The following is a 13,632-nucleotide window of genomic DNA, read 5'->3' on the forward strand; positions in this document are numbered from 1 at the left end:
TAGAATTTGAGGGAGTATGAATGGGGGTGACCACCGCAATGAGAAGAATACGACTCAGACCACTGCGAACATCTCCGCTTGCCCACGTCGCTTCCACGAGAGTTTGTTCCCACCCAAGACGCTGCCGCCTGCGTCCGTGCCGACCCGCATTGCTGCCGCCTGCATCTTTTTCCACATGCCTCGCTGTCGTTCGTGTGGCTGTTGCATGCTTCTCTTTTTGTCCGGTTTGCTGCCGCTAGCGCGTCTTCCCGCCCGTGTTGCTACTGCCTGCATCTTTGTCCGCTTGCATCTCTGCTCACCCACGTTGCTACTGCCAGTGTGTCTATCTCTCTGCCCTCCTTTCGTTATAGTGAAGGGAGAAGATGAGGGATTGGGATAAATTGGGAAAGAAGGGTATTTTTGTCGAAAAGAACAATTTTAAAATCAAGCTGAATCTTAGGAATGATTTTGTATGCAAAAAAGGTTAGAGACGAAGAATAAAATTTTTGGCCTATACCTTAAGAACCAAAATTATACTTAATCCTTAATTTTAAATATTTATATTTGAATAAATATATACCTTAATTATGTGTGATATATTTTAAAAAAAATAAATTCATAAACTCCATAAATTTACTTACAATCATGAGTTTAGCAATCTTATTTATTACTCGACTTCTCTTAATCTATCTATATACACGAACTATATTTTGGTACCATACAGCTAAAGTTTAGAATCTATTGCTCCTAACAAAGTTGTTTCTAGAGTTTGTAGTGCAACTCTGTAATTCTTACCATTTATGGCATGCGTCTTTATTTTTTATGTGTATTTTTAGTATTTTTATTTTTAAAATTTTGTAAAAACTAAAATATAAGATAAAAATAAAAATATACTTTTATTGTTTTTACTGTTTTTTTATAAAATTTTTTAACAAAATATTAAAAATAATTATTTCTACCAATTATTTGGTTACTCAAAACATATAATTATTTGAATTTATAATCTACTAATCTAGTCCAAATTGCAAAATCGGCTAGATCATACCAAAATTGTTGTAGGTCCGATCGATCCACTGTATAAGTTACTTTTTCGAGAATCAGACCAAATCAGTTAGTTTGATTGAGTTAACCAAAAATAAACTATTAAATTTATCTGATTTAAAATAAAAATCAATCAATAATAAATCAATAAAAAAATAGAAAAAATCAATTAAATATATTATTTTATTAATTTCAATTAAATATTAATAATTTAAAAGTTTTGAATTTTAGTTTTACCGCGATCCCCGATCCGATTTTGATAACCTTTTTTAAAACACCTTATTTCCGGTTGAACCGGGATAACTGTCAGATTTCAGAATAGGACACTGATTTTGGGGTGAAATATTGAAAGTTGATACATCAACTTGATACGTCGTCGTCGCAATTTGGCACAGTTCTTCACTGCGGACGGTATGTGGGTCCCACTAGTCAAAGGGTGTCGGTGGGTTTACGACCAACTTTTCTTATCAAAGTTTGCATTCTTTTCCCATTTTTTTTTCTTTTTTCAATTTTAATTTTCTCTTTTGGGAATCTGATTCTATATTTATTTTTTTTTCTCCATCTTTTCTTTTCCAACAGAATATGAGAAACATGTACATACTTGTTTTAAACTTTTTATTTATTTGTTTGTGGGATATTTTTGGAAAATATTGGAGCCATGCACTTTAACCGTTTTCAGGTATTTGATTTCAAACCGTCCAAAAACTTTATTTAATGGTAATCATGGATAATGTAATCATTGTTTATAATAAGCTTTTTTTTTCCTTTTTTTTAATCAAATTGTCTATGATAAGCTTTTTCATATGGTATTTTAATTTTAGAGAGGTAATGATGATAGTGTTATCCAAAATTAAAGCTTAAAAGTTGGTAAAATGTATCTAATAGTAGTCATACTCTTTTTGTTCTTTTTTTTTTATTTTTGGTTCAATATCTATGATTTTCATTCGGATATTCGGTAAATTCAACACCTGCAGGGTAATGTAGAGTTTCCTTTAAGCAACATTTAATCCATGCATATCTCATTGAAAATTGGGTTGTTGAAGAGCCTGAACTACTTATCCAGTTATTTTAGTATCTTTAGCTTATTACACCAAATATAATTAATTATTAGTCCCTAATAATATAAAAGTAGTTTTTTACTTGTCATGGTTGTTTATAACATTTCTAATATTTAGTTTTAATTTTATTTTAGATTTTATATAATATTACATAAATATTTATAAAATTATATATCATAAAAATTAATTTAAAATTTAATATAAAATTTATTATTCTAATATTTAGTTTCATTTAATTTAATAACATTACATAATAAGATTATAATATTTTAATAGATTTAATAGGTATATAAATAGCAATATTTTACTAGTTTTTTTTTAAATAATACAATATCTCTTTATTTATTCAGTATTATTTCAAAGATTATGTTCAATATAAATTTTAATTTCAAATCAATTAAATTATGATAAAAATCAAAATTGATACTAAAAAAACATCTCATTAAAATTGTTTTTATTTAAGTTCAATTACAAATTGGGGTATTAAGCATTATTTGAACTGTCAAAATATATTGTATTACTATATATTGCTATATATTTATTGTATATTTTAATCCACTTAAAAAAGTACTACGTACTATGCTCTGTATATGCACGGTATAATTAATTATTTGATCCTGAATACAGAATACTTGAATTTATTGTGCAAAACATAATTTGTCTGAATAGTATGAGACTACTCAAGGAACAGAGGAACAAAAAGTGATGTAAACCATTAAATTTCGTAATTATTCAAGCACCTATAATTAAATGTACTTTACTGTTTGTTACATAATCCTTATTACAAGAATAATAATCTGGAATGTGTTTAATTCTCATTTCCTATACTCAACTTAGATGAGCAGCATCAATTAAATTCAAATGACATTCCCACCTTATCTAGTTAAAGCATTTAATACCTGATAATTTAATAATCATTCTTCCTTATCAATAATAGCACCCTATAATCGTGTTTTCAATTAATTACCTAGCTACATTTACAATTTCATTTTTTTCCCTATTACAATTCTACCATTATTCATATATATATATATATATATATATATATATATATATATATATATATATATATATATATATATATATATATATACGTTGACTCTTACTCTAACACTCATAATAATTACCTCAATGGTCACATTAAAACATCTAGCTAGCAACAAAAAGCATTTATTATTGAGTTTCAATCCTGTTCTAATAATTCTTGAAACTCGTGATTATTAATTGCATACAAAATTGAAATAAAAAAATAATCCCATAATGCTCCTTAAAATACCAAACTTTTTTTTTTCTTTCTGTTTTGCACATAACATCAGGCTTTAGAGGGATATTTTGTGTGTTCAACTTAAAGAAGTAAAAGCTAAAGAAATAAAAAAAATTAACTAACATGTATTCTTAAGACAAATAATAAGTTTATTATTAGTAAAAGATTTAATTTTTTAATAAATATAAAATAAATATATTAAAAATTTAATTTTTTATATTTTTAATTATTTTTTCTAATTTTAATTTGTGTTCTTAATACAGAAGATAAATAAATCCTTAAAAAAAAGGGCGAGAACAAGGCAAGTAGTAACCTTAGCTGGCTCCTGTCCTCTCTTCCATAGACGATACGAAGACAAATCCAATATCCAGCAACAATCTAAATTATTTTTGTGTCTTGTTTAAATTTAAATATTCTAATTTTAAGAATATATAATTTTAAATTTTAAATATATGAGAGAGGAAAAAATTAAACTATAATATCTAAAGAATAATTATTATAGATATTTTGTTATTTTTTTTAGATAATAACTGGCTAAAAGATAGATTATGATGGTACTTAGTCGCATGGAACGAGGAAACCCCCATTAATTGAACCCCTTAGCTTAGATACAAGTCCACGCCATAATCACCTTTAATTAACTCAAATGGATAAGCCCCTTAAACCTCTCAAAATACAACTGCTACTACTTTTCTATTTACCATATCCTCTCTCTCTCTCTCTCTCTCACACATACACAGCCAACACAACACAGTACTGTTCTCAAAGATTCTCTCTCCATTACATGCAACTAAACATACCCTTTCTCCCTCCCTCCCTCTTCTATTATAAAAACCCCTCACACACCTTCCCCTCAACTCCACACCATAACACACAAACTTCACAAACACATACACTACTTCAATTGAACGCACAATGGAGTCCCTTTCCTCCACCAAACACAATCATAATCCTTCTAAGCCTAATTCTCTTCACTTAGAGAACCAGCCTCAACTACCACCCGAGCCAAGTCCTCTACGTAAGATCATCGTCGTGGCGTCTATTGCTGCCGGTGTTCAGTTTGGATGGGCTTTACAGCTCTCCTTGCTGACTCCCTACGTCCAGCTGCTTGGAATTCCACACACTTGGGCCGCTTATATCTGGCTCTGCGGCCCAATAAGTGGGATGCTTGTGCAGCCTATAGTAGGCTACCATAGTGACCGCTGCACGTCACGGTTTGGACGCCGGCGGCCCTTCATTGCTGCGGGTGCTTTGGCGGTTGCCATCGCAGTGTTCCTTATAGGCTATGCTGCTGACATGGGACACATGTTTGGTGACTCGCTGGAGAAGAAGGCCCGCCCGCGCGCCATAGCCATCTTCGTGGTCGGGTTCTGGATCCTCGACGTGGCGAACAACATGCTTCAAGGTCCATGCCGGGCACTCCTGGCCGACCTCGCTGCGGGAGATCAACGGAAAACGCGTACGGCCAACGCTGGCTTCTCGTTCTTCATGGCGGTGGGAAACGTCCTAGGATACGCCGCCGGTTCCTACAGCGGTCTCCACCACATCTTTCCGTTCACGAAAACGAAAGCATGTGATGTGTACTGTGCAAATCTCAAAAGCTGCTTCTTCCTCTCAATCGCGATGTTGCTAACTCTAGCCACGGCGGCGTCGGTATACGTCAAAGAGAAACCACTGTCGCCGGAGAAATCAACGGCAGCGGACGCCGAGGACGAAGGGAAATCACACGGCATGCCGTGCTTCGGAGAATTGTCCGGCGCGTTCCGCGAATTGAAGAGGCCGATGTGGATCTTGTTGCTGGTGACGTGTCTGAATTGGATCGCGTGGTTCCCGTTCTTGCTCTTCGACACCGATTGGATGGGGAGAGAAGTGTACGGCGGAACGGTTGGTGTTGGTAAGGCATACGATATGGGCGTACGCGCCGGAGCCTTAGGGTTGATGTTGAACTCGCTGGTGCTCGGAGCGGCGTCGTTGGGGGTGGAGATTTTGGCGCGTGCAGTTGGTGGAGTTAAGAGGCTTTGGGGAATCGTGAACTTCATTCTTGCAATTTGTCTTGCAATGACGGTTTTGGTTACCAAGCAAGCCGAGCACTCGCGCCATTTCGCCCCTGGATCACACGACCCTCTTCCGCCGCCCGGACACGTTAAGGCCGGCGCTTTGGCTCTCTTCTCCGTTCTTGGAATTCCCCTTGCGGTCAGTAATAACCGATAACCATTTATTCTTATTTATTTCGCTTTTTTTATTTTCAAATATTTATTTTGTTTAATGTGAAAAGAAATTAAATTTGATTAAAAATGTATGTGTAGTTTTGGGCATAAAAAATAGTTTTGACTACTTTTGAATATTTAAAGAGTACTTTTACCATAATCATTTGCTAAATTCTTAAAATATGATGATTGGGTTTTATTTTGAATAATTATGGGAATTAATTTATTTTGGGTGGGGGTGAGAGAAACATTGACATGTTCCTAATAATATCCGTTTCAGAGGAATATGAGAGGGAAAAGTTAGAATACTTTACCTACTAATTTTGTTTCAAAATAGAATTGAGGGGTGGCCATGCATGAATGAAGAGCATGTGAATGAGAGGCATGTGATTTTTTTTTTAAATTTTAAAATCTCAAAAGATCTTCTTTTTTTCAGTTTTTCTTGTCTTTTATGGGAAGTGTTGTGCAGAAGCTTGGCCTTCCCCATTAAAAACAAAAAATATTGGGTATCGATTTGCTTAAGGCGTGTGACTCTTGTATTTTTGATGTTACAGACTTTATTTGAACTTTACCTGTTAAATAAAACAAATTGTGTTCTTGGCTTTGAGTGTTTGTTTGAATTGTCAAAGACAATTTTAATTAAACAGGACCAGAAAGAAATAAAAGACAATTGTTAGCATGTGTTTGCAGGGATTTGTTTATTATTGTGACTAGTTTTGATTATCAAATTAATATAGTGGCTAATATTCCTTACCCTGATCTCTGCAATTAAATAAAAGATACCAGTTAACTTCTAATAATCCAAAGTTTAGGTACTTAATTCATTCAAATTTTAAAGAACATAACCTAAAAAAACAACTAAAGAAAAAGTTTAGAAACTTTATGCTTCTGCAAAACATAGCAACAACATAGCAATAAGCTAACATTTTTTTATTATTGTGCATGTGTCACAGATTACTTACAGCATACCCTTTGCTCTAGCATCTATATTCTCTACCTCCACAGGAGCAGGACAAGGTAAAAGACAAATCAAACCCTTTTAGTTTGAAATTTTGGAGGTCTATAATCATATAGACCAATACTAAACTAAGATCCATAAGCTTAACCTATTGTTATCGTTTCAAAATCATTTCAGGGTTATCTCTAGGAGTTCTCAATCTTGCAATTGTCATACCACAGGTTAGCATTAAATTATTCATAAGGTTTTGACCTTATTAGTACTTTTTTATATGTTAAAAAAAAAGTAGTAGTTAGTCTGAATAATTGACTAATTTGTTTGTTATATATTATTATGTGTATAGATGGTGATTTCTGTAACTAGTGGACCATGGGATGCTCTGTTTGGTGGTGGAAACTTGCCAGCATTTGTGGTGGGAGCAGTGGCAGCAGCAGCAAGTGGCATATTATCTATAATCCTGCTACCATCACCGCCGCCGGATTTGGCCAAGGCCGCAACTGCCGCCGGAGGAGGCTTCCATTAAGCCAGTGCAGCAACATACATCTCACATCTCTTTTTTTGTCCCAGTCTTTCAATATTAGTAGCCAAAAACCAAAAGAAAAAAGGGAAAAAGAAGTTTTTGGTATTTGAAGTTGGTTGTGTATAAGGCCTTTTTAGATCCCAAGAAGAAAAAAAACAAATATGCTGCAATTGCCCTTTTTGTGGCATCAATGACTAATAACAGTCATCTCAATTGTAAAGCCTTGATGTGGCTGTACATAACCCTGTTTCACCAGAAAGGTTCCAGCCTTGTCTTTTTTATTTATATGATCATGTTTTTAGTACCTTTTTTTTTTGAGGAATGTAGTGATAAAAAGCTAGCTTGCATGCATGGATGGTTAATCCATTAATAATACCATGTGATGGGGAGGAATTCCTGAATTTGACTACTTCACTTCTTTTCTATGCCTTGCTCACTTTTCATTTTCTTCTTCCATTTTGTTGATTACTAGTACAACAATAAAGTAGATTATTTTTCCTTCTATACAGAAGCAGAAATATGTTACCCTTTAATAAATATGGGTGGCAATATATATTATGTTACCAGTCATGCAAGGAGGAGAAACCTAAAAAAGGATGATAAATATAAAAGGAAGAAAGCCATGAGGGCGAAGAGATGTTAATGATTAGTAGAAAGAATGGTACCAGACTCTCTCTCATACCCTTAGGCCTTAGATGCTTTTAAAGTAAATAAAAGAGTTTACTTTCTCAACCAATTTATTCTGTATAAATTTGCACTGAGATCACTTAAAAAATTTTCTATAGAGAGTTAGTTATCAAGAATAAAGAAAAATGAGAGGGGAAAGAGCAGAGAAAAACTTCTCCATAGCTAGAATCAATAATCCTCCTTTCCATCTTCTTTACTCTTGCAGGATCAAGGTTTATTCTCTTCTCTACTGGCTACTATAGTGTCAATAGCATCCCTCTAAGTGATTTTGGGTCCATTGTATTTAGATGTATATGGATTATGGAGTGTGTGTAAGTAGAAAAATTCTAATATATAATGAGAATTTCATATATATTAAATTGAAGAAAGTTATTTAAAGTCACCAAATTATGAATTAGTGAGAGTATTAGAATTTTTTTTTGGTCCTGGTCCATCATTAAAGATTTTTTTGCTTCTCGTGATTTTTTAGGATGCTTTTTGGTCTGATCCATTTCAGGCTTTTAGCCCAACAAATTGTTGCTTAATGGGCCAATTATTATACTAACCCTAAATCCCTAAAAATGTCCAAAAAGGAAGATCTCACTAATCAAATACCCGAATTACATACATAATGGACCGAGCAACACCCAGAATTCTTTACCCAAAAATCCCTAAAAATATTACGATATACGGTGACAGTTCCTCACTTCCTCCTGAGTCCTGACAAAAAATATTAATAAAAAAGAAGAGAAATGTTGTCAACAAACTTACGTGGTAGAAACTCTAATTTCAGTTGACCGAAAACAAAAGAAAGTCTAAGTTCTAAAACAATAAAAAATTCTGAACAGAAAATAGCCTGACAAAAAAATAAAAAAATTAAGGCCTATCCCAAAAAATATAAAAACTAAATACTGAAAATTATTCAAGTTAAAATAATTACCTACTTTAATAACTTGTAGTTGTAAATATGGGCGTTGTAAATGGACTTTGTAAATAATATAAAGATTTATAGAGTGATTAGAAACATAGTTATTAAAATTGAACGAGTGTAAACTGATCAGATTATTAATTTATTAGTTTAATAGATAGATTATGAATTGAATCATTTAAATTATAATGAATAAATATAATTTTTAAAAATATAATTCAATTCATATATATTATAATTTAAAAAAAATCAAATATAATGAAAAGCAGTTGTGGTACATATAAGAAGATCTGGATTTTAACCTTAAGAGAAACTTTCTTTTGTTAATTCCAATAATCTGTGCGTTGACATCAGCATGATATTATCCGTATACAAATTGACTTGCAATTCAACTTCTGTATCAGTTTTGATCGGTTCAATTTGATTTAATCGATTTTTTTTTTTAAATGGTCAGAGAACTAAAGTAAATCGAGATTCATTAATTTTTTTAGTCAAATCGATTAATCTGATATAATTTTAACAACTATAATTAAGATAAATTAAAATATAATAATATAAATTATTATTGATTTTTTATTTTTGTTTTTCTTTCTCTTTTTGTATTATTGGTTTTAAAATATCAATTAAGTCTTTAATAATTTCGACGTCCGTCCGATAAATTAATTTCTAAAAAATATCAATTAAATCTTTTATTTTTATGTATATGTAACTACAACATAATATTTGTTTATAGAAAATCGTAATAACTTTTAAACAAAATTTCATTTATTTGATAGAATTCATAATAAATAGAAAATAATTATTGATAGTTATATAAAAATTCATAAGATAAATGATATCGTTCTTGTGTTTATGTAAAGACAACAGAATAATGTAAATAAATAAATTACATAGATAATTTTATTTGGTTTCATTTTATCTTTATAAACAAAAAGACATAATCTATTCATTCTGTTTGCTATTGTAAAAGATGCATGTTATTGATATTTATTTTTTCTTCTAATGAGTCCCATATTAAAATAATCAAAGACTAAATTGGGATTTTACTCTATATTTTTTATATTAAAAAATATGAAGAGTTAATAAAATATTTGTACAATATATATAATAGAGATTTATAAAGTATTAGAGATATATTTATTAGTATTATTTTTTCTATCAATTGAAATTTTTAGGATGAGTAGTATCATGAAATGGTATTAAAGTACTAGATTTGAAAGATCAAGAATTCGATCGCCCAAAATCACTTTCCCTAAAAAATATTATATATTTGAGCAGACATCTCAGTAGCATTTATGAAATTTCAAATATGCGATTTCTTGCTTCTTAGATCTCAATTAAGTAAGGAGACCAAATGCGTAGAGACAAAGAAATCAAACCCGTTTCAGAGACGTAGAAATTAGAATTGAGAGAGAGAGAGAGAGAGACCAAAACACAAGCTCTCACCAGCAGAGACGTAACACCATGCTGCTGGTGCCACCCAAACCCATCAACATCACTATCACCATCTCCATCATGCTCCTCTTCATCTTCTTCCTCTTCTTCTTCTCCGGCTTCTTCCACTTCCCCTCCTCCCTCTCCCCCATCACCACCACCACCACCAGTAGAACCGCTCGATTCACTCCCGCCGCTGCCGCATCGGAGCCATTCACCGATCTGGTGGGAGCGTTCAGGAGGTGGGACTCGAAGGTGGGGTGCCAGCGGTTCAGGGAGAAATGGGGTAATGGGTTGGCGCTGAATCAGTCAAAAAATGCAGCTTTGCAAGGGTTCGGTAAGTGTAAGGGTTTGAAGATGAATCATGTGAGTGTTTTGGTTAAAGGGTGGACTTGGATTCCTGATAATTTGGATAATCTCTACTCTTGCGATTGTGGGTTGAGCTGCTTGTGGACCAAATCCAACGTTCTTGCTGACAAGCCCGATGCTTTGTTGTTCGAAACTACCACCCCTCCTCTTCAGGTGCGTTTCTGGGTTCTAAAGTTTCGTTTTTTATCCTTGTTTTTTATTAGATTAGGTGCAAATGTAAGTGGGTGTGCTTGTTTACTTGGCTAGTTTTCTTCACATTCTGCATTTTGATTAATGTGATTGATTTGACAATGCTGCTTGGAGTCTCTTGTGGATGAGTGTCATTTGTTTTTGCCATGCCATTGCTGCTAGTTTGATCCAAGATCCTTGATTTGTAATCATCCCTTATTAGGGTTTAGGAAGTTTTACTTGTTATTTCATTTTTGGTTGCTGAATCAATAGTCAATTAGAGGGTGAGAATTTCCTAAGGTGTTATAAAACTTTTTTGGTTTGTTTGTGAATCAATCATCTTGAATTTGATGTTGACTCATGATGTTGGTGAGAAGGATATGTTACTGGATATGCTGGCTTTTAGTGGCTTTGCCTAATTTGCATTGATTGTCAGTTTTCTGTTTTACTGAAACTAAACTAATCTTTTTCTTAAGAATTCATAAGAAAACCATGGTGCTTTTTATGAATTGTGGAATGTAATTATGCTGTAGTTTACAACTAGTCATTGTTTACAAAATAATAATAAGGTGACAGGGAGAAGTGTCCTTTTCGGCAGACGGAGAACCTTTGATCTGTAACTATAAGGACACACACTGCTATTGGGAAGATTCTTTCCTTTTCTAGGCACCAATAGCTTGATGGATAAATTATTTACTAAACTGTTGTCATCTTCACAAGTTGGTATAATCTGGAAGAGTGAGATGTTCTGTGTCAGGATAGTGTTAATAGATACTGCAGTTGAGATTGTAAATTTAGCTTTGAAAACCGGGGTTCAGTGACTCTGTATTGAGTTTTCATATAGCTATCGTCTAATACGGATTTTTCGTATAATGGTTGATATTTGATATTAGTACCAACAACAACAACAACAAAGTCTTGTCCCACTAGGTGAGGTTGTTTGATGATTGATATTAGTAATGCTAGAAAAATTTTCTGGTTTAATGGTGTTGTGAATTAGAATCACAAAATGGTTGATGGAGGTGGCACAACATCAAAAAAATAAATATAAAAGAAGACAAAGTTTAAATGTGGATTCTATATTTCAATCTGTCTGAGATTCCAGCATCTCCTTAATCTTGTTTTCTATGTCAACATGTGTGTGTGTGTGCGCGCATGCATGGTTGTTTTGCAAATTCGATCTTTACTATGTTAGAGCCAAAGGATTTTAAGATTATCTGGCGAACAAAATACATTGTGTTATTAATTTCAGCGACGTGTGGGAGAACCACTTCGCGTATACATGGATCTTGAAGCTGGCCGGAAGAGATCAGGTCTAGAGGAAATTTTTATTAGTTATCATGCCGGAGACAATGTACAGGCAACCTATGCTGGTGCGCTATTCCACAATGGTCGAAACTATCACGTCTCCAATAATAAAAACAATGTAAGCTAGTAAAAAAAAGGCTTAGAATGACAGATAACAAAAGAAAGTTTCTTGCACTATAACTTATCTGAATTTATCATTTGTAGGATATACTCGTATATTGGTCCTCATCAAGATGCCTTTCTCAGAGGAACACAATTGCGAAGAAACTCCTCAAGTTGCTGCCTCACCACTCATTTGGAAAGTGCTTAAACAATGTTGGCGGTCCAGACATGGCTCTTTCTATGTACCCCGAGTGCGCGAATGATGCCAATTTAGCTCCAAAATGGTGGGATCACTTACATTGTGCGATGTCTCATTACAAGTTTGTTCTTGCAATTGAGAACACTTGGACAGAGAGCTACGTGACGGAGAAGTTGTTTTATGCCTTGGACTCTGGCGCAGTTCCTATCTATTTTGGTGCTCCAAACGTCATGGATTTTGTTCCTCCACATTCAATAATAGATGGCAGAAAGTTCAGCTCATTCGAAGAGTTGGCTTCATATGTGAAGTCTGTAGCTAACAATCCAGTAGCCTATGCGGAATACCACGCATGGAGACGGTGTGGCATACTTGGAAACTATATAAAAACTCGAGCAGCGAGCCTTGACACGTTGCCATGCCGGTTATGCGAGGCTATTAGCCGAAAAGGTGGAAGAAATGCAAGAAGCTAGGTTGAGATTCCAGCTTAAGCTATTCTGAATCAAATATAGGAAGACTGAATTTCATGGAAGGTGGAGGTTGCAACCTGTATAGAGAGAGGCACGGTGCTTGTTTCACATAGAAAGAGATGACATGGAAGGCTTAGGATGGTTCCATTTTTTATTTGTTATTTTTAATTCTTGTTCTTTTAACCTTGTGCTATGATAGAAAATTGTTGATGCTATCTCCACCTTAGTCAATTCAATCTAGATTGGCTATAAGTCCCCAAAATCCAAGGGGTTGTAAACTTGTGAGGAATCATGATGTGATGTATAGTGCTTCTATGGTTAGAGCTTTAATATGTGAACTGTGAAGTCCATAGGGTAGTGCTTTAACTAGGAACTTAAGCTGTGTCATTATCTCCCTTATCACACAATTATATTAATAGAGCATTTTGCATTAAAGGGAGCAACATGCATCTACATTGGTAACCTTTTTTTAATCAGAACTTTTGATGACTAATTAAGGCATCTGCAACATTTTGATCAGAAAAGCTGAGCCCAGGGACAATCCTTGAGCAGGTGTGTGTCTGTTTCTTCATTCTTAAAACAAAAACAAATCCTACTTGCATTGACCTGTGTATAAGGAAGTAAAGATATAGAGAATAAGTTAAGAGAAGAGCTGAAGTTTCAAGGTAACCAAATATACAACACAACTAGATTCATAGATTATCATTTTAAAAAAAGGAAAAAAGAAAAATGCAGTGGCAGAGGAAAAGAAAATGAATAAGTACTGAAACTTGAAAGTGTTTGGTGTTTAGGTTATTAAACCGGCGCCTGTATAATTGCCGAGTTGCTGGTTAATTGCCCAAACAATTTTTCCTTTTATTTGTTTTACAATTTAATTTTCTTTTATTGTCCTTTTTCACTTTTTAACTATTAAAAAAAATTATTTATATTGGTTATATCACTAGAATTTACCATATATGATATT

The 13,632-nt window shown here is 33.5% G+C and overlaps 2 protein-coding genes across 2 annotated transcripts; both read left to right on the forward strand.

The window, feature by feature from the left end:
• Positions 1 to 3,933: 3,933 nt before the first annotated feature.
• LOC112712526 (sucrose transport protein) lies at positions 3,934 to 7,436 on the forward strand. Its single transcript, XM_025765433.3, has 4 exons — positions 3,934 to 5,535; positions 6,503 to 6,566; positions 6,685 to 6,728; positions 6,851 to 7,436. Exons 1-4 carry the CDS (start codon positions 4,258 to 4,260, stop codon positions 7,028 to 7,030), a joined length of 1,566 nt encoding a protein of 521 aa, XP_025621218.1. The 5' UTR covers positions 3,934 to 4,257; the 3' UTR covers positions 7,031 to 7,436.
• A 2,471-nt stretch (positions 7,437 to 9,907) lies between these two features.
• On the forward strand, positions 9,908 to 13,111 carry LOC112712527 (alpha-(1,4)-fucosyltransferase). Its single transcript, XM_025765434.3, has 3 exons — positions 9,908 to 10,577; positions 11,845 to 12,018; positions 12,105 to 13,111. Exons 1-3 carry the CDS (start codon positions 10,086 to 10,088, stop codon positions 12,669 to 12,671), a joined length of 1,233 nt encoding a protein of 410 aa, XP_025621219.1. The 5' UTR covers positions 9,908 to 10,085; the 3' UTR covers positions 12,672 to 13,111.
• Positions 13,112 to 13,632: the final 521 nt, after the last annotated feature.

This window comes from Arachis hypogaea, chromosome 9 (assembly GCF_003086295.3).
Source record: "Arachis hypogaea cultivar Tifrunner chromosome 9, arahy.Tifrunner.gnm2.J5K5, whole genome shotgun sequence".
Lineage (NCBI taxonomy): Eukaryota > Viridiplantae > Streptophyta > Magnoliopsida > Fabales > Fabaceae > Arachis > Arachis hypogaea.